Source organism: Pelophylax lessonae (genome assembly GCF_965119305.1).
Source record: "Pelophylax lessonae genome assembly, chromosome: 7".
Lineage (NCBI taxonomy): Eukaryota > Metazoa > Chordata > Amphibia > Anura > Ranidae > Pelophylax > Pelophylax lessonae.
The window spans coordinates 62,947,701-62,972,996 of record NC_138774.1 but is presented as its reverse complement, the minus strand read 5'-3'; the positions used below and the strand labels follow the sequence as shown (position 1 = coordinate 62,972,996).

At 44.0% G+C, this 25,296-nt stretch overlaps 1 protein-coding gene across 1 annotated transcript in view; it reads right to left on the bottom strand.

Annotated features, from left to right (window-relative positions):
* Positions 1-25,296, bottom strand: part of SLC44A4 (solute carrier family 44 member 4) — a 183,622-nt gene that overhangs the window by 84,373 nt on the left and 73,953 nt on the right. Inside the window, exons 2-3 of the mRNA XM_082264094.1 lie at positions 18,934-18,982; positions 18,018-18,091 (exon numbers count right to left, since the gene is read on the bottom strand). Coding sequence (XP_082120220.1) covers positions 18,018-18,091; positions 18,934-18,982 — 123 coding nt within the window. The remainder of the gene's footprint in view (positions 1-18,017; positions 18,092-18,933; positions 18,983-25,296) is intronic.

Genomic DNA, 25,296 nt, shown 5'->3' with positions numbered 1-25,296 from the left:
TTCATGTTGTCAATTTTAGACCTTGCACAGATATCACAAGATGAAACGAACTTTTTTACGGTTGTCTTCATGTCTGGCCACCAAAATTGCCTAGTGAGTAGATTGAGAGTTTTAGTCATACCCATATGTCCTGCCATAGGTACATCATGCGACAATTCTAAGATCTTGGTTCGCATAGTAGGGGGTATGTATAATTTATTGTTGTAGTAGAGGAAGCCTTCTGCGTCAGTAGTTAGTTGTGGTGGAGGTGAATCCAACCCTATGCTGTGCAAAATCTCCTCCTTTAGTGAGCGAACGACTCCGATAATACGTTCAAGTGGTATTATAGGAACTGAGGGAACCTCAGTGCAATCTTTCTCGGCTAGTCGTGAGAGTGCATCCGCTTTTTTATTTTTGTCTGCGGGCGTGTAAGTTACTAAAAAATTAAATCTCAGAAAGAATAACGACCACCGTACCTGCCGGTGGGAAAGAGTTCTATTAATCTGAAGGTATTGGAGGTTTTTGTGATCAGTATATATCAGAATTGGCAATTGAGTGCCCTCAAGTAGATGTCTCCAATTCTCTAATGCCAGTTTTGTGGCTAATAACTCCTTCTCACCTACTGGGTAGTTCACCTTGGGGCTACTTAATGACTTTGAAAAGAAAGCAACTGGGTGAAGAGGTGAGGTGTTTGTTGGTCGTTGTGAGAGAACTGCTCCTACTGCCATATTAGACGCATCTACCTCCAAGATGTATTGAAGGGATGGGTCTGGATGGCATAGTATGGGGGCAGTGGTAAAGCTTGATTTCAGCAGAGAGAATGCTCCATTTGCTTCTTTTGTCCAATTAAATGGTCTCTTCGTGCTTGTAAGTTGTGTGAGAGGTTTCACAATCGCAGAGAAGTTTTTAATGAATTTCCTATAGTAATTAGAGAATCCTAGGAACCTTTGTAATGCTTTGCGAGTGGTTGGCACAGGCCAATCCAGAATGCAGGATATTTTGCTCATGTCCATTTTGATTCCACTTTTAGATATAATATATCCTAGGAATAGTACCTCCTCTTTATGAAACAAACATTTCTTTGATTTAACATACAAGTTATGTGCAAGTAGTCTTGACAACACAAGTCTCACATGTTTTATGTGCTCAGGTAAGGAATGAGAATAGATAAGTATATCGTCCAAATATACTACCACACAAACATCAAGCAAGTCTCGGAATATCTCGTTTATAAACCGTTGGAAGGCTGCGGGGGCATTACATAGCCCAAATGGCATTACAAGGTACTCAAACAGTCCGTATCTGGTTCTGAATGCCGTCTTCCATTCATCCCCTTTACGGATTCAAATTAAATTGTATGCCCCTTTTAGGTCCAATTTTGAAAAGAAAGAAGCCCCACGCACCTGTTCGATAAGTTCAGGAATAAGAGGTAAAGGATAACGATCCTTTATTGTGATGGCATTTAATTGTCTAAATTCAATGATAGGCCTAAGGCTAGAGTCCTTATTGCGGACGAAGAAGAGCCCAGCAGCAGTGGAGGAAGTAGAAGGTCGGATGAATCCTTTTGCCAAGTTTTCATCCAGATACTCCTTAAGGTGAGAGAGTTCATCCTGTGAGAGAGGATATACATGTCCGTAAGGCAACTTGCTATTAGGGAGCAGATCGATACAACAATCATAGTCCCTATGAGGAGGTAGCATTTGAGCGTTTTTCTCAAGGAAAACCTCCGATAAATCTTGATAACACTTAGGAATAATGTCATCCGGCAGTACAGACAGGATCCTATAATGTGTGGGGAGGTTACACGTCGTCTCACAATAGTGAGAAGAGAAGGCTAACGTTCTTGTTTTCCAATCGATGATTGGTTGATGTATGTGTAACCAGGGAAGTCCCAAAATGATTGGAAAATGTGGTGAAGTTAATACATCAAAGGTGGTGGTCTCCACATGAGACTCGTCAGCAGTTACAAGAAGTGCCTGTGTCTGACTGGTGATAGGACCAGAGGATAAAGGGGTACCGTTAATAAAACTAACGGAGACAGGTTTGGGTTTTGAAACAATAGGTATTTTATTAAGGGAGACAAAACAAATGTCAATGTAGTTTCCACAAGATCCTGTGTCGATTATAGCCTTGGTGGTGATCCTAGTTTGGTCCCACTGCAATGTTAATTGAACAAAAAGATAAGGATTAGAAAAAGAAGTTGTGAGTCCCCCTAGCAAGACATTTGAACACTCACCCTCTTTCCTGCGGACAAGAGGACAGTCGTTTACCAAATGATTCGGGGATGCGCAGTACATGCAAAGATGTTCGGTTTTCCTCCTGGCACGTTCAGAAAGGGTCAGAGGTGGACGTATCATTCCTACTTCCATAGGAGTAGGATCAGCAGGCAACATCCGAGAAGGACTGGAAAATGGTGAGCCCATCTTCTCAGCCTTTCTTTCTCGTAGTCATCTGTCAATATTGATACTGGTCTGGATCAGTCCCTCTAGAGTGCCAGGTAAATCCGCTCGGGCGAGCTCGTCTTTAACGGCCTCAGATAGGCCGAGTCTAAACTGCGTTCGCAAAGATGTGTCGTTCCACCCTGAATCAGGGGACCATCTTTTAAAATTCGCCACGAAATCTTCAACAGGTCTCCTTCCTTGTTTTAAGGCCCGTAATTGTGTGTCAGCGGTACTCTGCTTGTTGGGGGTCTTCATATAAAGTAGCAAGTTGTGCTAGAAATAAGGGATAAGAATTAAGGAGTGGATCATCCTTTTGAAAGAGAGCATCTGCCCAGGCCCGGGGTTCACCCGTTAAATAGGAGATGATAGTACAGACCTTAATTTGGTCAGTGGTGTAGGTTAGAGGTTTTAACAAAAAAAACAATTGACATGCGTTTTTAAATTCACGGAATTTGCTCCGATCACCAGAAAACACTATAGGAGGGTTTATCTTAGGCTCACGGGGCTGAGCAGCAGGAGGCTGTGTGAGACGGCCAAGCTGCTGTCTCAAGGTTTGATTGTCATTTTTTACCTCTGTAAGCGCATGGATCAATGCATCTACTTGCTGTTTTAAGTGTAGTACATGAGTGGATAATTCTGCTGAATCCATATTTTTTTTAAAGGCTCGTTCAATCTGTAACGTTCATGCGTTTTTGTTTGTGGATGGATTTACAGCTGCAGAATTATTACACTCAGTAGCCTTGTAGAGAATCTGTTGAACAACATATCCAACTCTCAGGACTTCATCACCGTGTACAGCCTGTTATATACTATATATATATCAATAGATGTTTAATGGAGGGATAGAGTATATGAGGATATAGATGAGAGACAGGCTATTGTATGGTGAGCACTAGAAGTAGTATTAGGAGAGTTGCAGGTGATGGTAAAGCAGATAGGTTCTGATGTCAAGTATAGTGCAGATGGTAAGAGGACACAGATGGAGTATACTTAGACAGAGTAACCTAGTGCAAGGATAGTTTCCAGGTAGTCCCAAGAGCTAACAGTCTTATGCAGGTGATAGTGAATAGATAGATAGATAGTCTTGGTAATTGCAGTAGATGACAGTAGGAGATTGGTAGCAAGAATCCCCTGCGGGGTACTTATCACTTAGATAGGTTTAGGAATAACAGTGTCCATTGGAGAGGGGTGATCCCGTAGCGAGATACGGATCACCAGCGAGGTTTCCGGCTTCAGTTCAGCAAGGAAGGTATGTCAGCAGCTCCGACTTCTCAGGTGTAGGTGCGATGAACATGTGGGTTTGAACGAGCGATGAGTGAGAGCAAACCGGCGATTGAAATAGCCGCTCATAGCGGCGCTCGGCAGTGATGTCATCCGGTCTTAAAGGTATATGCGTCCTTTGTTATACAAGATGGGACGCAATTAAGAGAGGAGAAATATGGAAGGGTACCAGAGGTACCGGAACATTACAAGAAGACCTTCAAAATGTACTCTCAGAAAGACACATGGGAACCACATAGATGTAAATAGGGAACACAGGGCACATAGCGTGATACCGTTTAACCTCCCTGGCGGTCTGATTATGTCAGGATTTCTGTGCTAAAAGCGGTACATTGTTTTGCATAGAAACCTGTTTTACATTTTAAAACTCACCTTCCCCTGCGATCCCCCGCCGTCCTCCTGCTGTGTGCTTGGCAGATGCCGCCACTTGTCTTCTGCTTCCCTTCCCTGCGAGCGTTGTGACGCAGGGGGGTGGAACCGGCAGCAAATTCAAAAGTGTAAATACACTAAATGACATCATACAAAGCTGTGATCCTAACGGATTGCACTGTGTCATGCCATTTCACCACAGGATTGCACCTGGTGACTTTTCCAGGGCCCTGCCTGTGCTTTTCCAGTTCTTTGTGCCTGGAAAATAGAGAACGACCATGGCGTCCAAAAAGCGTTCTTTTTGCGCAAAAGCGCTTTTTGACGAACTGGAAAACAGCGATAGCGAAACGGAGTTACTTGAAGAACTGAGCGATAGAGATTTGTGGGAAAATTTGTCATCAGGAACGGAAAGTGACGACAGCGACGATTCTGATGTCTCTTTCTGGCTCATAGCTTGTGGAATTTGGGAAGTAGATCAAATGATTCTTCAGAATTTCCAACGGAGCGATGTGCCAGAAAGAGACATCAGAATCGTCGCTGACGTCACTTTCCATACCCGATGGTGAATTTTCCCACAAAACGCTATTGCTCAGTTCTTCAGGTAACTCAGTTTTGCTGTCGCCATTTTCCAGTTCGTCTAAAAGCGACTTTGCGCAAAAAAAAACGCTTTTTGGACGCCATGGTCGTTCTCTATTTTCCAGGCACAAAGAACTGGAAAAGCACAGGCAGGGCACTGGAAAAGTCACCAGGTGAAATCCTGTGGTGAAATGGAATGATACAGTGTAATCCGTTAGGATCACAGCTTTGTATCATGTCATTAAGTCCTGGTTCACACTTCTGCGATGCGGGAACGCTGCGAATATACAGCGTGTTCCCGCATCGCTACCGCACCCCTGGCAGTTCACACTGCCATATGCGATACGCTGGGGGTGTCAATTAAAAGTTAACGACACCCACAGATCAGATCGCATTGCGATCTGAAAGTTCACACAGAATCGGATCGCACTAGTGTGAGCCACCATGCGATCCGATTCTGCTACGGACCAAAAAAGGGTCCTGTGTGTGTTGGGTGCGATTGCGGTGCGAATTCAGCCATACAAACTGTATGGCTGAATTTGCACCACACAGAGATCGCATGTAATTTGGGAACAGTGCGCTCCGGATTACATGCGATCTATGTGTTTGCAGAAATGTGAACCGGCACTTAGTGTATTTACACTTTTGAATTTGATGCCGGTTCCACCCCCCTGCGTCGCAACACTCAGAGGAGGGAACCGGAAGGCAAGTGCCGGCAATCAGCTGTGCACAGAGCGGGGAGAGACTGTGAGGATGCCGGGGAGGACGGCGGAGGAGCGCAGGGAAGGTGAGTAATGTTCTGGGGTAATCCTGAGTGTGGCTCGGGGGTTACCGCTTTTGGTGCTATAAGTTAACCCTGAGCCACACTCAGGAATACTGCCAGGGAGGTTAAAACAAAGGTGATTTACTAAATGTTATTACACTCACATGTTCGTAGAGACAAGCAGGCATATCTTAAATACACGGTGGAGAAAACACAGACTGCAGTACCAGACGTGTCGTGACCACGCCCCCAAGTCAGCTTTTATACGATTGAATGCTGCAGTCTGTGTTTTCTCCACCGTGTATTTAAGATTTGCCTGCTTGTCTCTACGAACATGTGAGTGTAATAACTTTTAACAAATCACCTTTGTTTTAAACGGTATCACGCTATGTGCCCTGTGTTCCCTTTTTACATCTATGTGGTTCCCATGTGCAGGCATCCCAACCTGCAAAAACTAATTTCAGGGATGTGGCACTCCGCGCCCCCCCCCCCCCCCAAAACGCCCTTCCCACACCAGGACTGCTCTATTTGTTACCCCCTCCCCCTTTTCCTAAACATATGCACTGCTTATTGGCTTGTCATCCCAAAATCACTATGATTAATACTACTTCCTACACTGTTTCAACCCAGTTTAATTAATTAACTAACACACACCTCTTACTTCACTTCTGGTTTCTAATGATCTGACCACTTAATAATAAGTTGTACTACAGGAGGAAGAGAGGTCCTATGTGACAGGTACAAAGATGCCTGCACCATTGAGGACACTACAGACGATATCACTACACCTTCTAGAGCCATATAAGATTTCTAAAATATGACAAATACAACTTCCCAGAAGCAGGAAGCACCACAGATATGACCTGGAAAGGACTGTACTCCTCACAAATCACCAGCATTATTACCTCATATCTCTGTAGGAGGAGGGTAGAGGAGGACAGATTGCACAGTCCGATCTTCTGCCGCTGCTTCCTGTGGCTCCTCCTGTCACAGGCGGAGTGCATTTCATATCACTCCGCCTGTGACAGAGCCGGAACTATACAGGAAGCAGCGGCACTGTCACTCGCTCAGCAGACATCCGAAGTCTCCCGCCGCAGCCGGGAAATCGCACGACGCTTGCGGGTGTCCGTGAGCCGCCCGCCAAATGCGGGAGACTCCCGCAAGTCGCGGGAGACTTGGGATGTCTGCATGTGTCTTTCTGAGAGTACATTTTGAAGGTCTTCTCTGATGATCTGCACCTGATGGGTTTATCCCCTTTATGCGCATTTGGCTTTTCCATTAGTTTGGAAGCCAACATCATCTGGTAAGAAGCAATTTGTCTCTTTGCTTCACTGGGGGCTTCTATTTGTTTTCTCTGCCGTGAGAGGAGCGCCGTCTCAACCTGCATGCTGGGACTTGTGGTTCTTCTATACAGCACAAAGTTTGTTTACCATTGGATTTTCTCCTATTCATGCACTTTTCATATGGACTTCTCACTTTCAAAAATGTTTCTGGATTTACAGTGCCTTGCGAAAGTATTCGGCCCCCTTGAACTTTGCGACCTTTTGCCACATTTCAGGCTTCAAACATAAAGATATAAAACTGTAATTTTTTTTTTGAAGAATCAACAAGTGGGACACAATCATGAAGTGGAATGAAATTTATTGGATATTTCAAACTTTTTTAACAAATAAAAAACGTAAAAATTGGGCGTGCAAAATTATTCAGCCCCCTTAAGTTAATACTTTGTAGCGCCACCTTTTGCTGCGATTACAGCTGTAAGTCGCTTGGGGTATGTCTCTATCAGTTTTGCACATCGAGAGACTGAAATGTTTGCCCATTCCTCCTTGCAAAACAGCTCGAGCTCAGTGAGGTTAGATGGAGAGCGTTTGTGAACAGAAGTTTTCAGTTCTTTCCACAGATTCTCGATTGGATTCAGGTCTGGACTTTGACTTGGCCATTCTAACACCTGGATATGTTTATTTGTGAACCATTCCATTGTAGATTTTGCTTTATGTTTTGGATCATTGTCTTGTTGGAAGACAAATCTCCGTCCCAGTCTCAGGTCTTTTGCAGACTCCATCAGGTTTTCTTCCAGAATGGTCCTGAATTTGGCTCCATCCATCTTCCCATCAATTTTAACCATCTTCCCTGTCCCTGCTGAAGAAAAGCAGGCCCAAACCATGATGCTGCCACCACCATGTTTGACAGTGGGGATGGTGTGTTCAGGGTGATGAGCTGTGTTGCTTTTACGCCAAACATAACGTTTTGCATTGTTGCCAAAAAGTTTGATTTTGGTTTCATCTGACCAGAGCACCTTCTTCCACATGTTTGGTGTGTCTCCCAGGTGGCTTGTGGCAAACTTTAAACAACACTTTTTACTTTTTATGCTTTCTTCTTGCCACTTTTCCATAAAGGCCAGATTTGTGCAGTATACGGCTGATTGTTGTCCTATGGACAGAGTCTCCCACCTCAGCTGTAGATCTCTGCAGTTCATCCAGAGTGATCATGGGCCTCTTGGCTGCATCTCTGATCAGTCTTCTCCTTGTATGAGCTGAAAGTTTAGAGGGACGGCCAGGTCTTTGTAGATTTGCAGTGGTCTGATACTACTTCCATTTCAATATTATCGCATCCCAAGTGCTCCTTGGGATGCTTAAAGCTTGGGAAATCTTTTGGTATCCAAATCCGGCTTTAAACTTCTCCACAACAGTATCTCGGACCTGCCTGGTGTGTTCCTTGTTCTTCATGATGCTCTCTGCGCTTTAAACGGACCTCTGAGACTATCATAGTGCAGGTGCATTTATACGGAGACTTGATTACACACAGGTGGATTCTATTTATCCTCATTAGTCATTAAGGTCAACATTGGATCATTCAGAGATCCTCACTGAACTTCTGGAGAGAGTTTACTGCACTGAAAGTAAAGGGGCTGAATAATTTTGCACGCCCAATTTTTCAGTTTTTTATTTGTTAACAAAGTTTGAAATATCCAATAAATGTCATTTCCACTTCATGATTGTGTCCCACTTGTTGATTCTTCACAAAAAATTACAGTTTTATATCTTTATGTTTGAAGCCTGAAATGTGGCAAAAGATCGCAAAGTTCAAGGGGGCCGAATACTTTCGCAAGGCACTGTATGTGCACATATATTTAAGAATTTTCTTTGATATTCATTACTATTTAGCGCTACAGGTTTTTAATATTATCTTTATGAACTTTTTCTATAGGTTTGTGTGAGTGAGCCACTTGTTTTTAATTTATTTACATATTTTTGATTCACGGTTTCATTCATTTCATCAGTAATAGAGCAGAAGAGCAGAATTTTCTCCATTTATGTATAAAAGCAGACAGGAAGTCTGAACAAGTGAAGGCAGCTGTTTACATGTACCAATATATCAGTTAGTTACATGCAGGGACATGGACAGCAATAAGGGCTTTTCACACGCAGGCAGTCACAGCTGGCCATAGAAGTGAAGGCTGTACTGTACACACTTGTACTTAAACAGCAATGTTTCTTTGCATCAGAGTTTACATGTTTATATGACATACACTATATTGTCCAGAGTATTGGGACGCCTGCCTTTACACGCAAATGAACTTTAATGGCATCTTAGTCCGTAGGGTTCAATATTGAGTTGGCCCATCTTTTGCAGCTATAACAGCTTTAAAGAGGTTGTAAACCCATACGAAATTATTATTTTTTTTTTTTGACCTGAAAGAGAAACACATAATGAGCTAGTATGCATCGCATACTAGCTCATTATGAAATACTTACCTTAGAACGAGCCCCCGTCGTGCCGTCCGCTTACCTATATGATGGGCGACATGTCCAGTCGCCCGTCTTCCGGGATCGCGGCATCCGGCCATCTGATTGGCCGGAGCCGCGGTGACGTCACTCCCGCGCACGCGCGCGGGAGCCGATGGTCACAGCACGGGGCTCTGAAGGAACGGCGCGAGCGCCCGTTCCTTCAGAGCGCATGCGCCAGTGACGTCACTGGCTGCATGTAAGGTAAATATCTCCTAAACGGTACATGTTTAGGAGATATTTACAGTACCTATAGGTAAGTCTTATCATAGGCTTACCTATAGGCAGAGATGTATAGTAACGAAGTAGAACTACTTAAGTACTGTACTTAAGTACCGAAATTCGGTATCTGTACTTTCCTAGAGTAGAATTTTTTTCTCCTACTTCTACTTCACTACATTTTTTCGATGATTTCGATACTTCTACTCAAGTATTTTTTTTTTTGTGCTGCATAGTTACTCGTTACTTTTAAAAAAATTACCACTGCCAGAACAGTAGATGGCAGGTTACATAAAGCTCAAAAAAATGTGTATAATGTCATTTGTAAATCAGCGCATACGAAAATAAAGGCTGTGTATAATAAAAGCTGCTATACCAAATCTTTCCAATAAAAAGAAAATATGAAACAAACAAATAAATGGTGCTACAACGCTTAAAGTGCATCAAGAAACTACTAACAAACACAACTTGGCTGTGCGAATGAAGTGCCTGTGCAATCGATATAATATCATTGTTGCCCCCAGTGCCCTGCCCACACTCCACACAGTATGAAAAATAAAGTGACATGAATGTGCTAAAGCCTAAATGCAGTGAAAAGAATTATTCCCACAATGTAACAGTAAATTCAATTCATATAAAATATGACAATAAATCACAATAAAATAAGTTATGAAATAAGTTAGGTCAGGTTGAAGTGTGTAAACCTATCTATAACGAAAAGTCCATAAATGAATTCCAGTGTGCAAATCTAAAGTGTCACTTCACTTGTCAGATGCTTCCACCTCCTTCAGTGCTCGAGTGACCGACCAACACACTTAATGGTGGTGGCACTGGTGGATAGCGTCTGGGTGGCACTGACTGCACTGGTTCAAAAAGCCATATATATTTAATTATTTCAATTCTCAATCTCATAGGTCCTCTCCTCATAAGATATTAATAACTTAAGATTAGGTGATGAACTTCTTGGCGGCCCTGGCAGGATGACGGGGACACCCGCCACTTCTGGAGCCGAGCCGCTGTGATTCCCCAACATGTGACAAAGTGACAGCCAGGAGATCTAGTGGCTAGTAGTGCTCAACAATAGCGCTTTTATATATAAAAATTAAATAAAATATACTGACTCACAATTTAGTAGTAGGTAGCGTGTAGCAGTAGGCAGCACAACTCAATTCAATCAATCCCACAGCCTCGCTCGTGCCGCGGCCTGCGGAATCACTGTCATGATCATCAAGTTAAGACCGCACTGGAGGAGCCGTGCTGCCGTCTTCCCGCTCGAGGTCTCTGCCTCTAGACGTGTTGTGTGTCACTCAGACTCCACCCCTTAGGGCCCTTACTGAGAGGAGTTGTGACACGGGCGGCGGGACGCGGGAGCATTTTCTTCGTTATCTCATCTTCTTCTCTATGAGGTGAGTGAGGTGGACCGTGGAGAGGGCCTAATCCTTGCCATGGCAAATGTGCCATTTGAGAATCAAATAATCAATATAAAATATTAATATATTATATACACACGGGTCATGGGTGGCTTTTTTGAACCAAGAAGAGTGAGACTGACGGCTATCATGATTATCCGACCATCCATGGTCCATGGACCATAAGTGTTGTGTTGTGGTGGTGCCTGTGCTTCCTGCGGCCTGCCTCTGCCTGTGCTTCCTGCGGCCTGCCTCTGCCTGTGCGGCTGTGCCTGCACTGCAGTGGCCACTGGCAGTGGCACTTGACTTGAGCAAAGCAAATGCAGACATCTCAAGTCTCCCGCAAGTCGCGGGAGACTCCCGCTTTCCGCCCTGAGCTCACAGACACCTGCGAGCTCAGGGCAATATCCCGGCTGTGTGTGTGAGTCAGTCACAGTGAGTCAGATGAGATGAGTCATCGATGCAGGCAGAAGAGTGTGTCAGCTGTCAGCAAGCTGAGCCTGGCCTGCACAGAGAAATCATGTCGGAGCCGAAGTAGATCCGGCTCACAGGCGGAGTGATATGAGTCATGCACTCCGCCTGTGGGAGGAGCTGCAGAGAGCAAGCTGCGGCTTTGCTCTCTACTACAGCCACATCGTCTACTCCGGGACCAATCATCGTGACACCCCACTCTGTGACAGACACAGTGACCTAACCTGAGAGCAGCACCAGAGAGCCAGCACCTGAGACCAGTACCAGCACCAGTGACCAGGCCAGTACCAGCACCAGTGACCAGGCCAGTACCAACACCAGTGACCAGGCCAGCACCAGTGACCAGGCCAGTACCAGCACCAGTACCAGCACCAGTGACCAGGCCAGTACCAGCACCAGTGACCAGCACCAGTACCAGCACCAGTACCAGTGACCAGCACCAGTGACCAGGCCAGTACCAGCACCAGTGACCAGTACCAGCACCAGTGACCAGGCCAGTACCAGCACCAGCACCAGTGACCAGGCCAGTACCAGCACCAGTGACCAGGCCAGTACCAGCACCAGTGACCAGGCCAGTACCAGCACCAGTACCAGCACCAGTGACCAGGCCAGTACCAGCACCAGTGACCAGTACCAGCACCAGTGACCAGGCCAGTACCAGCACCAGTGACCAGGCCAGTACCAGCACCAGTACCAGGCCAGTGACCAGGCCAGTACCAGCACCAGTGACCAGGCCAGCACCAGTACCAGCACCAGTGACCAGGCCAGTACGAGCACCAGTACCAGTGACCAGTACCAGCACCAGTGACCAGGCCAGTACCAGCACCAGTGACCAGGCCAGTACCAGCACCAGTGACCAGTACCAGCACCAGTGGCCGGTACCAGCACCAGTGACCAGTACCAGCACCAGTGTCCAGTACCAGCACCAGTGTCCAGTACCAGCACCAGTGTCCAGCACCAGCACCAGTGTCCAGCACCAGCACCAGTGACCAGTACCAGCACCAGTGACCAGGCCAGTACCAGGACCAGGCCAGTACCAGTGACCAGGCCAGTACCAGCACCAGTGACCAGGCCAGTACCAGCACCAGTGACCAGGCCAGCACTAGTACCAGCACCAGTGACCAGGCCAGTACGAGCACCAGTGACCAGTACCAGCACCAGTGGCCGGTACCAGCACCAGTGACCAGTACCAGCATCAGTGTCCAGCACCAGTGTCCAGCACCAGTGACCAGTACCCGCACCAGCACCAGTGAACAGTACCAGCACCAGTGAACAGTACCAGCATCAGTGACCAGCACCAGTGACCAGCACCAGTGACCAGGTATACTGATTACATTTCATTTAATTATTCTCTGGTAGTGTTAAATTGGAAAGGGGGGGAGGGTGCGGCGCAGGCGTGCGTGGGGGGGGGGGGTGGGGGGCGGCGGTGGCGTGTGGGGGGGGCTCACCTCCCTGAAATGACTATGCCACCTCCCTGAAATGAGTTTTTGCAGGTTGGTATGTCTGCAAATGAGCACTACTAGTGTGAAGGACAGGTGGTGGAAGCATGTTCTGACAAGTTCTTATAATGAAAATAATATAGGCAGCGTTTTGAACCAGTGCAGTGCCAGTGCTACTAAGGTGAGAGGCAGAGAGAGACAGAGAGAGAGGAGAGAGAGGCTATCCAGTCCACCACTTTACTTGAGCAGATCACAGAAGAAAGGTGGAAGCATCTGACAGCAAGTGACAAGCACTTCTTAGATTGCACACTGGAATTCAGTTATGGACTTTTCCTTATAAAGTTTACACACTTAAACTTTCACCTAACTTATTCACAATCACAACTTATTTTATTGTGGTATTGTCATATATATTTTATATGAATTACATTTACATTGTGGGAATAATTTGCACTGCATTTAGCACAGACATGTCACTTTATTTTTGATACTGTGGGCGATGATTTTGAATACAAGAAGAATATATATAATTGCAGGCACTTTATTAGCATTTTTAGCACAGCCACTTTGTTAGTAGTTTTTGATGCATTTTTCACTTTAAGCGTTGTAGGTTTGATGAAGCTGGCCTGGCACATCATCATCAATTGAGCGAATCAAATCAAACCGCGATTAAGAAGACTGCGCATGCTCGTTCTGCCTTTTGATCAGCTGAAAAGATGGACGAACCAAAAACACCACCTTCCACCCCTGGCCCTTCAACTTCCAAGTGATCTGCCTGGCTGTGAGAGTGAGGAAGCTCAGGAAGGAGACCACCCCTGGCTTTAAAAGGGGAAGGGAGGGACTTTATCTGTTTTTTGTTTACAAAAAGTTACAGCCTAAGGAATTGTGATTGTCCTTTAGGTTAATCATTTGAATAAATCATTTGAAATAATAAAAAACAATATGATGTTCAAACTTTTGACTTCTTTCTTTAATAACTACATAACACAGTACTTGTACTTCTACTTTCAGTACTTGAGTAGAATTTTTTTTTCAAAACTACTGGTAGTTTTTACTTTTAGTACTTAAGTAGCAAATTTTTTGAAAAAACTACTTGCAATACTTAAGTAAAAAAAATGTTGAATACTTTAGTACTTCTACTTAAGTAACTTTTTCTGCGAGCACTTCCACTTCTACTCAAGTCACTTTTTGATCGAGCACTTGTACTTTTACTCAAGTAGAAATTTTGAATACTTTATACAAGTCTGCCTATAGGTAAAAGTTGCAGAGGAGGGTTTACTTCCTCTTTAATTCCTCTGGGAAGGCTGTACACAAGGTTTAGGAGTGTGTTTGTGACAATGATGGCGAACCTTTTTGAGCCCGAGTGCTCAAACTGCAAACACAAAGCCAACTTCAAAGTGCCAACACTGAATTAAACCTGCCAACGGCTCTGTACAGAGGATGGGACTGATCACCCCTTTGAATGAGCCCTAAGAGACCAAAAACGTACGATTCTGTCCAAAAAAAAAAAGCCTTTTGTGCTTTTTCAAAGGAGTGCATTATGCTCAGAATGCAGTGTTGAGGGGTGCATTGTGCTCAGAATGCAGGGTTGAGGAGTGCGTCACGCTCAGAATGCAGGGTTGAGGAGTGCGTCGCGCTCAGAATGCAGGGGTAAGAAGTGCGTCGCGCTCAGAATGCAGGGGTCAGGAGTGCGTTGCGCTCAGAATGCAGGGGCCAAGAGTGCGTCGCGCTCAGGATGCAGGGGCCAGGAGTGCGTCGCGCTCAGGATGCAGGGGCCAGGAGTGCGTCGCGCTCAGGATGCAGGGGCCAGGAGTGCGTCGCGCTCAGGATGCAGGGGCCAGGAGTGCGTCGCGCTCAGGATGCAGGGGCCAGGAGTGCGTCACGCTCAGGATGCAGGGGCCAGGAGTGCGTCGCGCTCAGGATGCAGGGGCCAGGAGTGCGTCGCGCTCAGGATGCAGGGGTCCGGAGTGCGTCGCACTCAGAATGCAGGGGTCAGGAGTGCGTCACGCTCAGAATGCAGGGGTCAGGAGTGCGTCGCGCTCAGAATGCAGGGGTCAGGAGTGCGTCGCACTCAGAATGCAGGGGTCAGGAGTGCGTCGCACTCAGAATGCAGGGGTAAGGAGTGCGTCGCACTCAGAATGCAGGGGTAAGGAGTGCGTCGCACTCAGAATGCAGGGGTCAGGAGTGCGTCGCACTCAGAATGCAGGGATCAGAAGCGCATTACACTCAGAATGCAGGGAGCAGGAGTGCTTTACCCTTAGAATGCAGGGATCAGGAGCGCGTTACACTCAGAATGCAGGATTCAGGAGTGCGTTGTGCTCAGAATGCAGGGTTTGGGGGGATATGTAGGGCAGTAGACACTGCTATCAGGGTGGCCTTGCCCATAGCAGTGTCCTTTGCCCCATTCAGATCACCTCCCTACACAGTAGTTGTCCTCGCCACCCCCCCCCCTTTCCCCTAAAGCAGTGACCTCTGGCTTCCCACCCATAGCAGTGTCTTACCTGTGTACACATTCCACAGTGCTCCACGTGGTCAAGCTTCAGCGCCCGAGCCCCTGCACAGGCAGCTGCTCTCAAAGTCAAGGAAAGGGAGGAGTCATTCTCCTCTTCCTCAGTTTACAGAGGCATCGCGGCGCTGCTTACAGCAGCAGACACTGAGTGTAAATCCTTCCCACTGTGCTACATGCAGAGAGGGATTTACAGACCTCACCCGCCCTGATGCGAGTCGACTCCTTCATGCCAGCACCGCAAGTTACTGCCTGGCTGGGGTATTTCTGCCTCCTAACCCTGACGGCGCTGGTGCTGTAAGTTCACGTGCCCACAGAGAGGGTTCTGCGTGCCAGCTGTGGCATGCGTGCCATAGGTTTGCCATCGCTGGTCTATGGGAATGTTTGACCATTCTTCCAGAAGTCCATTTGTGAGGACAAGAAGACCTGGCTCGCAGTCTCAGCTCTAATTCACCCCAAAGGTGTTCTATCGGGTTGACATCAGGACTCAGTGAAGGCCAGTCAAGTTCCTGCTCCCAAACTCACTCATTCATGTCTTTATGAACACTGCTTATTGCACTGGTCAAAATCAATTGGTGGAGGAGGGATTATGGCGTGGGGTTGTTTTCCAGGGGCTGGGCTTGGCCCCTTAGTTCCAGTAAAGGGAACTCTTAGGGCATCAGCATACCAAGACATTTTAGACAATTTCATGCTCCCCACTTTGTGGGAACAATTAGGGGATGGCCGCATCCTGTTCCAGTGCACAAAGCAAGGTCTATAAAGACATGGATGAGCAAGTTTTGGGTGGAATTTTACTTGGCCTGCACAGAGTCCTGACCTAAACATTATAGAACACCTTTGGGATTAATTAGAGCGGAGACTGCGAGCCAGACCTACTCGTCCAACATCAGTGCCTGACATCACAAATGCGCTTCTGGAAGAATAGTCAAACATTCCCATAGACACACTTCTAAACCTTGTGGACAGCCTTTCCAGAAGAGTTGAAGCTGTTATAGCTGCAAAGGACAGGCCAACTTAATATTGAGCCCTACTGACTAGGACTGGGATGCCATTAAAGTTCATGTGCATGTAAAGGCAGGTGTCCCAATACTTATGACAATTTCCCAAACACTAGACTTTTACATGTTTGCGCAAGTGTAAACGCTGATGCAAAGAACCTGCAGTTACCGAGTACAAGTGCGTACAGCCATTTACTCCTATGGCTGTCTGAAAGTCCCACCTGCGGCTCCCCATGTGTGGAAAACAAACTGGAATTTTTATGCTAGAGTTCATTTCGTCCTTCAACATTTGTGTACATGAGCCCTAAAAGTCTGACAGGCTAACCCTTCACCATGCTATGCAAAAATACTCAAAAAAATAAATCATATTTTTATACACTGTCTATATTATCTCCATAAAATTTCATAATTACCCTGCTAGAGGCTATGACAGCAGATAACATTTAGAGTCACATTCTATACCCCCTTTGGTTAAACAGATACTCAATAACCTCCAGTTAGAATGACGTTCTTCTGGAATTAATCAAAATGTGTGTGGATGTTCACAATGTGAGTAGATAAACGTATCTAATGTGATAAGAGTAAGAGATTTGCTACTTCCATCTTTACCTCATATTAGCAAAGTGTTTTTACAGCCTAGCTTAATCATATATGATAAGACAAAACCTACATATCAGGACTACTGATTGTATGAGAATATACATTGTGTACATTTTTACAGTCCCTTTGCCCAATGCCTTGTACACACGATCAGTATATTCGTACGGAAAAAATTGCCTTCAATTGGATTGCATCATAATCTGATTATTACTACACAGCTTTCGACAGCCGATCACGACATTTTGTCCAACAAAATCCGAAGGGACAAACACGATAACTTTTTTCGTACGATAGCCTAGCGAACGACAATCGTTTGATCAGTACAATATGCATTCCCTAAAAAAATTGCGGGACAAAGACCACGCATGATCAGAAACACGAAAATAACTCTGAAAGCCTGGCTGCCATTGTTTTTTTTTTTTTGCACTATCCGATACGTAGCTACGCAATAAGGAAGCTTTTCCAGAATCGTACGAAAAAAAAATATATGTTAAGTACACATTGTTGAATTCAATACTAGTATCATGCAACAAAATGATAAATCATTTGATTATCTGATCGTGTGTACAAAGCATTAGAAATGTGATTACTGATGCAATCTATACCTTTACTTGCATGAAATTTATACAAACCCCAATAAAGACCTATTCCAGGCAGCATGTGAAAGCAATAATTAAACTACTAATACTACCTAGAAAACACTGCAACTGTGCTAAAATAAGAAAATATACTAGGTTTACTTTAAAGCGGATTTCATTTCATTTGAGGACTTCAGTTTTAGTCTGAATTCTCTGATCTGTTGCAGCAAGATTTCAGAGAGCCATGAGAAGTATACTTTCTCAGGCCCATACTATGTCATTTCTTTTCTCTGCTATCTTCATTGACAACCATATTTGAACTTCCAAAGCAGGTTTGTATCTCACTGGTGGCTGTGAGATGTTCTTAAAGGGTTGTGGGTGTGTTTGGGAACAATTCTCCTGAACCCCAAGCAAGGGTCTTCAGATAACCAGACTGCAGACAAATGTCGTAGGTTGGAATGAAGAACTACAGAAATGCCTAGATGAAGTACCGAGCAGGAAGGTATTTCAAAGTTCCGACTGAAGTAAACCTTTTATATATCTACAGAACAGTAATTGGAACCAGGTGGAAATGACCCATAGGAGTTACACATGATCACTTACCTATTATCCCAACTGCTATGTAGCCCAGAATGAAGATCATGAACAGAATACAGCATATGATGTCCGTGCAGCTTCTGGATGGAGAGAAACAAGGAGACAACGGGTCAGAACACCAAACCAGACAACACTAAATCACTACTATGCTGAATATTCTGCAAGGGCTGTTTTTAAGAGCATGAAGATCAAGGTCACTGTCTGCTGGAAAGGTAAGCATTCTTGATTCTTTTTACAGAAATCAATAAAAAAAAATAGCTTTAAATGATCAGGAATTTGTTTATATAGCACAGGTCAATGTAAATCTGCAGCTATCTTCACAATCGTCTTTGTTTCTATGAGATGATTCATTATAAAACAAATAGATACACAAAGTCTCTTTGGCTGGCAGTGACCGTTTAGAGCTTAAAAAGGTTCTCCATATTTATTATGACAACACCCTGTGTGCTTCACCTCAGATCCAAATGTTTGTGCCATGTATCTACTATTAATATTGATGTACTGTAAATTGTTTGATTAGTGATTTTACATTTATTTTTGAGTAGGTCATTTCATGGTCTGACATTTTTTTACAATTAATAATTTTAGTCATTTTGGTATATATACACATTTAAACATTTCTTACTTTTTATTAATTTTGGTATATATGTATCTGAGGTTTGTTTTATGAATTTGTTGTGTGTAACCATAGATTGATGACTATTTATAGGAGATGATATTAAAATGTATTTATTGTGTCCACTTTGATGAAATCTCAAATAATTGAGTGGAGGGGTTCACTTCCATGCGGCTGGTCCCTGGTACCGGGGAGGTTGGGAGGACCGCTGCTGTAGATAACATGTCCAAGCTCAAATGTCTGGATAATAAACCTAAATAATAAACTGGCTGAAAATCCCCCAATACACACTGGCAGTTCACTCACCGTTTTTTAATCGGACCTTTGAACTTTGGGTCATATTTAGCCGGTTCCCCTACAAAGAGAAGAAACACACATGAACAGGCTTGTAATAGAGAGAGACTGAATTCAATATGTAAGAATGCACAAATTATTTTTAAAAGGATTTACATAGTGCCAACAGTTTGCGCAGCGCATTACAAAATGGGAGGGAAACAATACAGTTACATTACAATTCAGGAAAAGAGGAATTAAAGGGCCCTGCTTGTAAAAGCTTACAATCTAAAAAAGGAGGGTCCCGTTGTAGGCAGGTGCAGTCTATTTCTCCTCTGCAGGTTGTGCCTATCTGCAGCGGCAATATAGGTGGATAAGGACGATGAGAGAGCCTTGTTCCTCTATAGTTTCCTTGGTCACAGAGAGGCAGCTCCCAAATGGATGCTGGCACCCCAAGTGACTTTGGTAGCCATCTTAGGTCAGGCAGAGTCTATTTAAGACCCTGGGTCCCAGGACTGGTGCGCATTTTATATATAGCTAGAGTAGGGACTGGTCATGCGTGTGTCAGGGACAGTGTGTCAGGGAAAGGTTCCAGACAAGAAAAGTGCAGGGACGTGCCAGCCTACCTGGAAGCCTCCCTACTTGGGTACGGACCAGCTAGGTAGCATTCTGCCCCTCAAGACAGATAATGTCAGCACACCCGAGACCTGTTGCTACTTCTCATAGCTGCTGCATCCTGTGAGTCCTCCTGGTTGGGTTACCTTCCCCCTGGGCTTGTTGTGAATTGCCAAGCTTCAATTTCAATACAAATTCTGTTTTCTGCTCCTGGACTCCGTGTTTTCTGCCATTGCACCATGCTGAATCTACCCACATAGTGATCTAAAAGGCAATAACTGTAGGGGATAAGCGAATAAAGAAAATAAATGTTCAGTTTTTTAGTTAGAGGCAGGATAGGCCTCTCTGAAGAGATTGGTTTTCAGGGATCGCCTAATGGAAGGTCAGATGATGAGAATGGGCTCAGAAGTCCTGGATGTAAGCATGAAATGAGGGGATGAGGGGGCTAAAGAGTCTTGGGAGGAGCAAACAAAATGGTTTGGGTGATATTTTGCAAATAGGTCAATGAGGTAGCTCAGGGCAAAGTTGTGGATGGTTTTGTAGGTTAGTATTCTGAATTTTATTTGTTGCATGAGCAGTAACCAGAGGAGGGATTGGCAGAGAGGGGTAGCAGACACTGAATGGTTGGTAAGGTGGATGAGTCAGGCAGTAGCATTCATGATAGATACCACTCCAAGTTTGTCCCCTCTTGCCCGCACCCAAGCTGTGTCCATGTCTAGCTCCTGCTGAAAATGTATGTACAATATAATGGATGACTGCACTCTAGCTAAAAGTTGAACTTCTTCACTAAAGTTGAACTCCAGAATGTTTTCTTTTTATAATTACATTGGCTTGGCTTGATGTAAATATGCATATCTCAAATCCAGAGGGCCACTGGAGATGCTGTAAATCCCTATAGTAGACCGTGCTATATACAGTGAGAGCCGTGATCTTAGAGGTTCTGAATACTGCCCACAGGGGGGAGCTCGCTTGGAACCTCCACCATTCATAGAACTCCTTGTATTTGTTTCAATGAATACAAGGCATTCTCAGATTGGACAAGATGAAGAGGTGGGGCAGTGACATCCTCTATGACTATGATTAAGCTATAAGGAAAAATGTTCAACTTTTAGCTGGAGTGTCCATTATTTTGCAAGGACAATGAGAATACAATTGTGTCATTCTGTGAGGCTGATTCATTCCTGGAGAGACATAAAACTGACTGACTTTCTTGCCCTAGCAATCAGGAAATTCCAAAGTACTAAATTGATGTGAACATCTGATTAGCTTTCCTTTGTCCTAAGTCTTCATAAATAACCCAAAGGGCTCATTTACTCTGATGAAACCAAGGTCAACTTTTTGGCCATAATTCCATAAGATATGTTTGGCGCAAAAAACAACACAGCAACTCAACAAAAGAACACCATACCAACAGTGAAGCATGGTGGTGGCAGCAACATGCTTTGGGGCTGTTTTTCTTCAGCTGGAACAGGGGCCTTAGTCAAGGTAGAGGGAATTATGAACAGTTCCAAATACCAGTCAATATTGGCACAAAACCTTCAGGCTTCTGCTAGAAAGCTGAACATGAAAAGGAACTTCATCTTTCAGCATGACAACGACCCAAAGCATACATCCAAATCATCAAGGGAATGGCTTCACCAGAAGAAGATTAATGTTTTGGAATGGCCCAGCCAGAGCCTGGACCTAAATCGGATTGAAAATCTGTAGGGTGATCTGAACAGGGCTGTGCACAGGAGATGCCCTCGCAATATGACAGATTTGGAGTATTTTTGCAAAGAAAATTGGGGAAATATGGCCAAGTCAAGATGTGCCATGCTGATAGACTCATACCCAAAAAGACTGAGTGCTGTAATAAAATCAAAAGATGCTTCAACAAATTACTAGTTTAAGGGAGTGCACACTTATGCAACCATATTATTTTAGTTTTTTATTTTTACTTCCCTCCACCTAAAAGATTTCAGCTTACCTGAGTTGTACAGTTTATAGGTCACAATAAATGTGGAAAAAGCTCTGAAATTATTTATCTTTGTCTCATTTTTTTACATCACAGAAACTTGACATTTTAACAGACTGTGTAGACTTTTTATATCCATTGCATCTTTACCTGCTGTGCAAAAGACAGTAATACTGTGTGGCATTCAATAATCCATAGTAACCAAATTTCTATGACTAGGACAGTAAAATATGGGGTTCTTGTACTCAGCATGTCATTACTACTTTTAAATGTTTCACCATAGACTCTGGGACTGAATATATTGTTACATGCAAGCACCTTACGAATACACATTTCCTATAAATCTTTATCACTCAGTAGTTCTAGAATAGCCTCCTAAGTTTTAAACCCTAAAGGAGACGGATTGTGGGATTCCGAAACGTGTTGGTATGTTTTAGGATTGTTTCAACAAATAAAGGCAAATAACGGAAATCGTTCAATCTCCAAACTGCTTATGCACCATAAAACTCAACTCTATGGCAGCCGTTCAACCTTTATAATCAGAAGGTTCGTCTGTATCAGTAAGACTCGGTCCACACTAGCGCGACTTGTCAGCCTGACAAGTCGCGCTCCCTCGCGTTCCATTGACCGCTACAGGACCCGTTCTAATAGGAGCGACACAAGTCGCTCCGACTTAGAAAAAAGGTCCTGTACTACTTCAGGGCAACCTCGGAGCGACTTGCATAGACTTCCATTATGTGAAGTCCATGCAAGTCGCTCCGAAGTCGTGGTGCATGGGAATGCACAAGTCGCCCCCGAAGTAGTACAGAGTCGTGTCGCCCCAGTGTGAACCGACTCTAAGTCTGGCACCTAAGGGAAAGCTGTAGAAGGAACACCATATACTATGCTAACAACACGGAGCATTGTATTTGGACAATACAAAGTTGAATTCCAGGCAAAAGCTCAATTCAAATATATACATATATGGTTGAGGTTTTTTTTTTTTTTTTTTTTTTAACTCGCCAAAGGATTGTATGTCTTCCTATCCAGTCCTCAGCGTTACACAGCTCTTCCCCAAAACACAGCCTTGTCTAGTAGGGGAGGAGACCTCATCTTTCTTTGGTCCTGTTTCACTTTTATTACAGGCCCCCTTCTTTCCTCCACCCTGTGACTGGACAGTGAATGGAAAAGCTGAACACTAGTATGCTCACTTGTCACTTTGCTCTCTTTTATAACCAAGACTTCTTGCACTGCAGCACATCTCATTTGCACCTTGTGCTCTGAGCTCCGCTGTACAGTAAGACAGCAAAAGGCTGATACAAAGTCAATTGCATATAGAAAAATGATGTATTAAACTAAAAAAAAAGAAAAAAAAGAAAATTTTATATATATATATATATATATATATACACACATACACACACATACACACACACATATACACACACATACATAAGCACAGTATTTACAATATTAAATCCATGATTTTGCCCCACTCCCAGCTCACTTTCTACATTCTCCCTTCCTTGTCTCAGGCCGGGTTATCAGCAGACCTACGTGTTAATTGCAGGGTATTTACAGCTCTTATCTCTGAATTACTGGGGGAAATTACATGAATAACCTTGAAAAGTTGCTAACAGTATTGATGCACGCTTGTCATAGCAGATCATTTACCAGCTTGTTTTTATCACAGGAAACGGTCTCCGCAAGCAAAGTCAGCATCACTTCTACGTAACAGTAAATCAACACGACTGATTAAGTTGTTACAATCTATACATCCAGTTACATATAGCTGAAGCATACCATAACTCCAATAAAACCATTTCTTCTCTTAAAGAAAACCTGCTGTTCTTAGGGTTCCTTTACTTCCAAGTTAAATGTATGTAGAAGAATTGAAAACATCAGAGGTTGGAGTGAGGTATTGATGTTGTCACCAGGATACGAAGTAAAGGGAAATTTCTCCTACAGTGACGGAGCCAGTGTTAATTTCGTTGATGAAAATATTTTCGTCGTTTTTTGTCAGCGGAATTTTTAACAGTGATGAAAACTAAGATCAATTCCAATATTCATCAACGAAAGAAAATGTGAGGGAGGGATGTTTACCCACCTGAACTTCCGCTTTCCTTGGAGCTCTGCCTGTCTTTGAAAGCCCCCCTGACAAGATGTATTGGCTGAGAGATGCAGGCTCCCTCTGTCTGCCTGCTGCCTGGGAGTTCTGGAACAATGCCCTGCAAACCACATAGTGAGTGTTTCCCCTTCCAGTAAGGTACCAGGGTAAAATAACATCCTCCCCAGACCAGTTTTCTGATCTGTGCACTCCCTCACTCCCATTTACTTCCCCATCCCCACTAACATGTTATCAGATTTTTACTCCAGGAGTATATATGGAGTTTGGAAATTCTAGAAAAATGCTTCAATAATGCATTACATTTTAACTAAACCCATTAGATTTAGTTAACTAAAATGTACTGGAGATTTTTGTCGACTAAAATACAACTAAAACAATTCAGATGACTAAAATACGACTAAAAACAAAAATGGCATTTTAGTCAAAAGACTATGACTAAAACTAATTTTAGTTTGGATGTCAAAGGTAACACTGCACAGAGCAGCTATTTAAAGCAACTTTGTTGCTTTTTGTAAGTTCCTCTTTCCTGCCCCCTCCCTCTTACACTTCAGTTAGAAAAAATATTTAAAAATTAAACTTTTTTCTTTATTTTTTTCATTTTAATTCCAAAATCTTTACCTAGGCTAGGATGATGTCACGGCCTGTCCGTATGTGCAGAGATTCCACGGGTCCCTGCCAGTACTCTTATCAAGTATCCTGGCTGTTTGCCCGAGCATGCCCAACATCTCACAAACAGCCTCTTGGATGCTATGTCACACATCCCAGTTGCTTAGTTTACAAAATGTTTTAGGCTTTAGGCCTTGCTCACATGGGGATACTACAGCGTACACTCATCATGCGAGGCCCTTGTTTGCCCACATGGGAATGCAGAGATGTTCCAAGTTCCTGTGCAGGCAGTCCCATTCATGTCGGCTGGGACGAAGTGGCTACATAGACACAGCCACTGCTCCCAATTTGAGAACTGTGCAGGTGCACACAGACAGTGAGCATTCAAGGCTGTGTACTTGTATAGATATCAGATCGGGAGCAGCGGCTGTGTCTGTGCAATCAAGGTGTTCCAACTGACATAAATGGAACAGACTTCACAGAAATGCACAAACAGTTGTGCTACCCCAGCAGGCAAATAAAGCCCTCACACGGGTGCATGCTGTAATACGCCTGTTAGGACAAGGCCTTAAACATTAGTACTTTCCAAAACCAAAAAGAAATGTCTGAATGTAAGGCAACACTTGCATTTATATCACATTTCCATTAAATATATTATATGCAGATTTTTTTTAGGTTCAAATTTCTGAACAAGAACTGCCAAAATACGATCTCCCAAATTTAAGGAGCACATTGGGTTTGATTTACTAAAGCTGAAGGGTGCAAAATCTGATGCAGCTGTGCATGGCAGCCAATCAGCTTCTTACTTCAGCTTGTTCAATTAAAGTGGTAGCAAAGTCACTATGTTCATTTTTACTTATATGTAAGCCTAGAATAAGGCTTACCTATAGGTACAGTGAATATCTCCTCAATGTGCAACGTTTAGGAAAGAGTTACTTTAGCAGCAGATGATGGTGTCACTGGCGCATGCGCACTAAAGAAGCAGCATACCCATACCGTTCCTTCACAGCTCTGTGCCCCGGGAGTGATGTCATCGCGGCTTGGCCATTCATACAGATAAAGCTCTTGTTTCCAGGCAAGTCTGTCATAATGTGCTAGTATGCACCACATACTA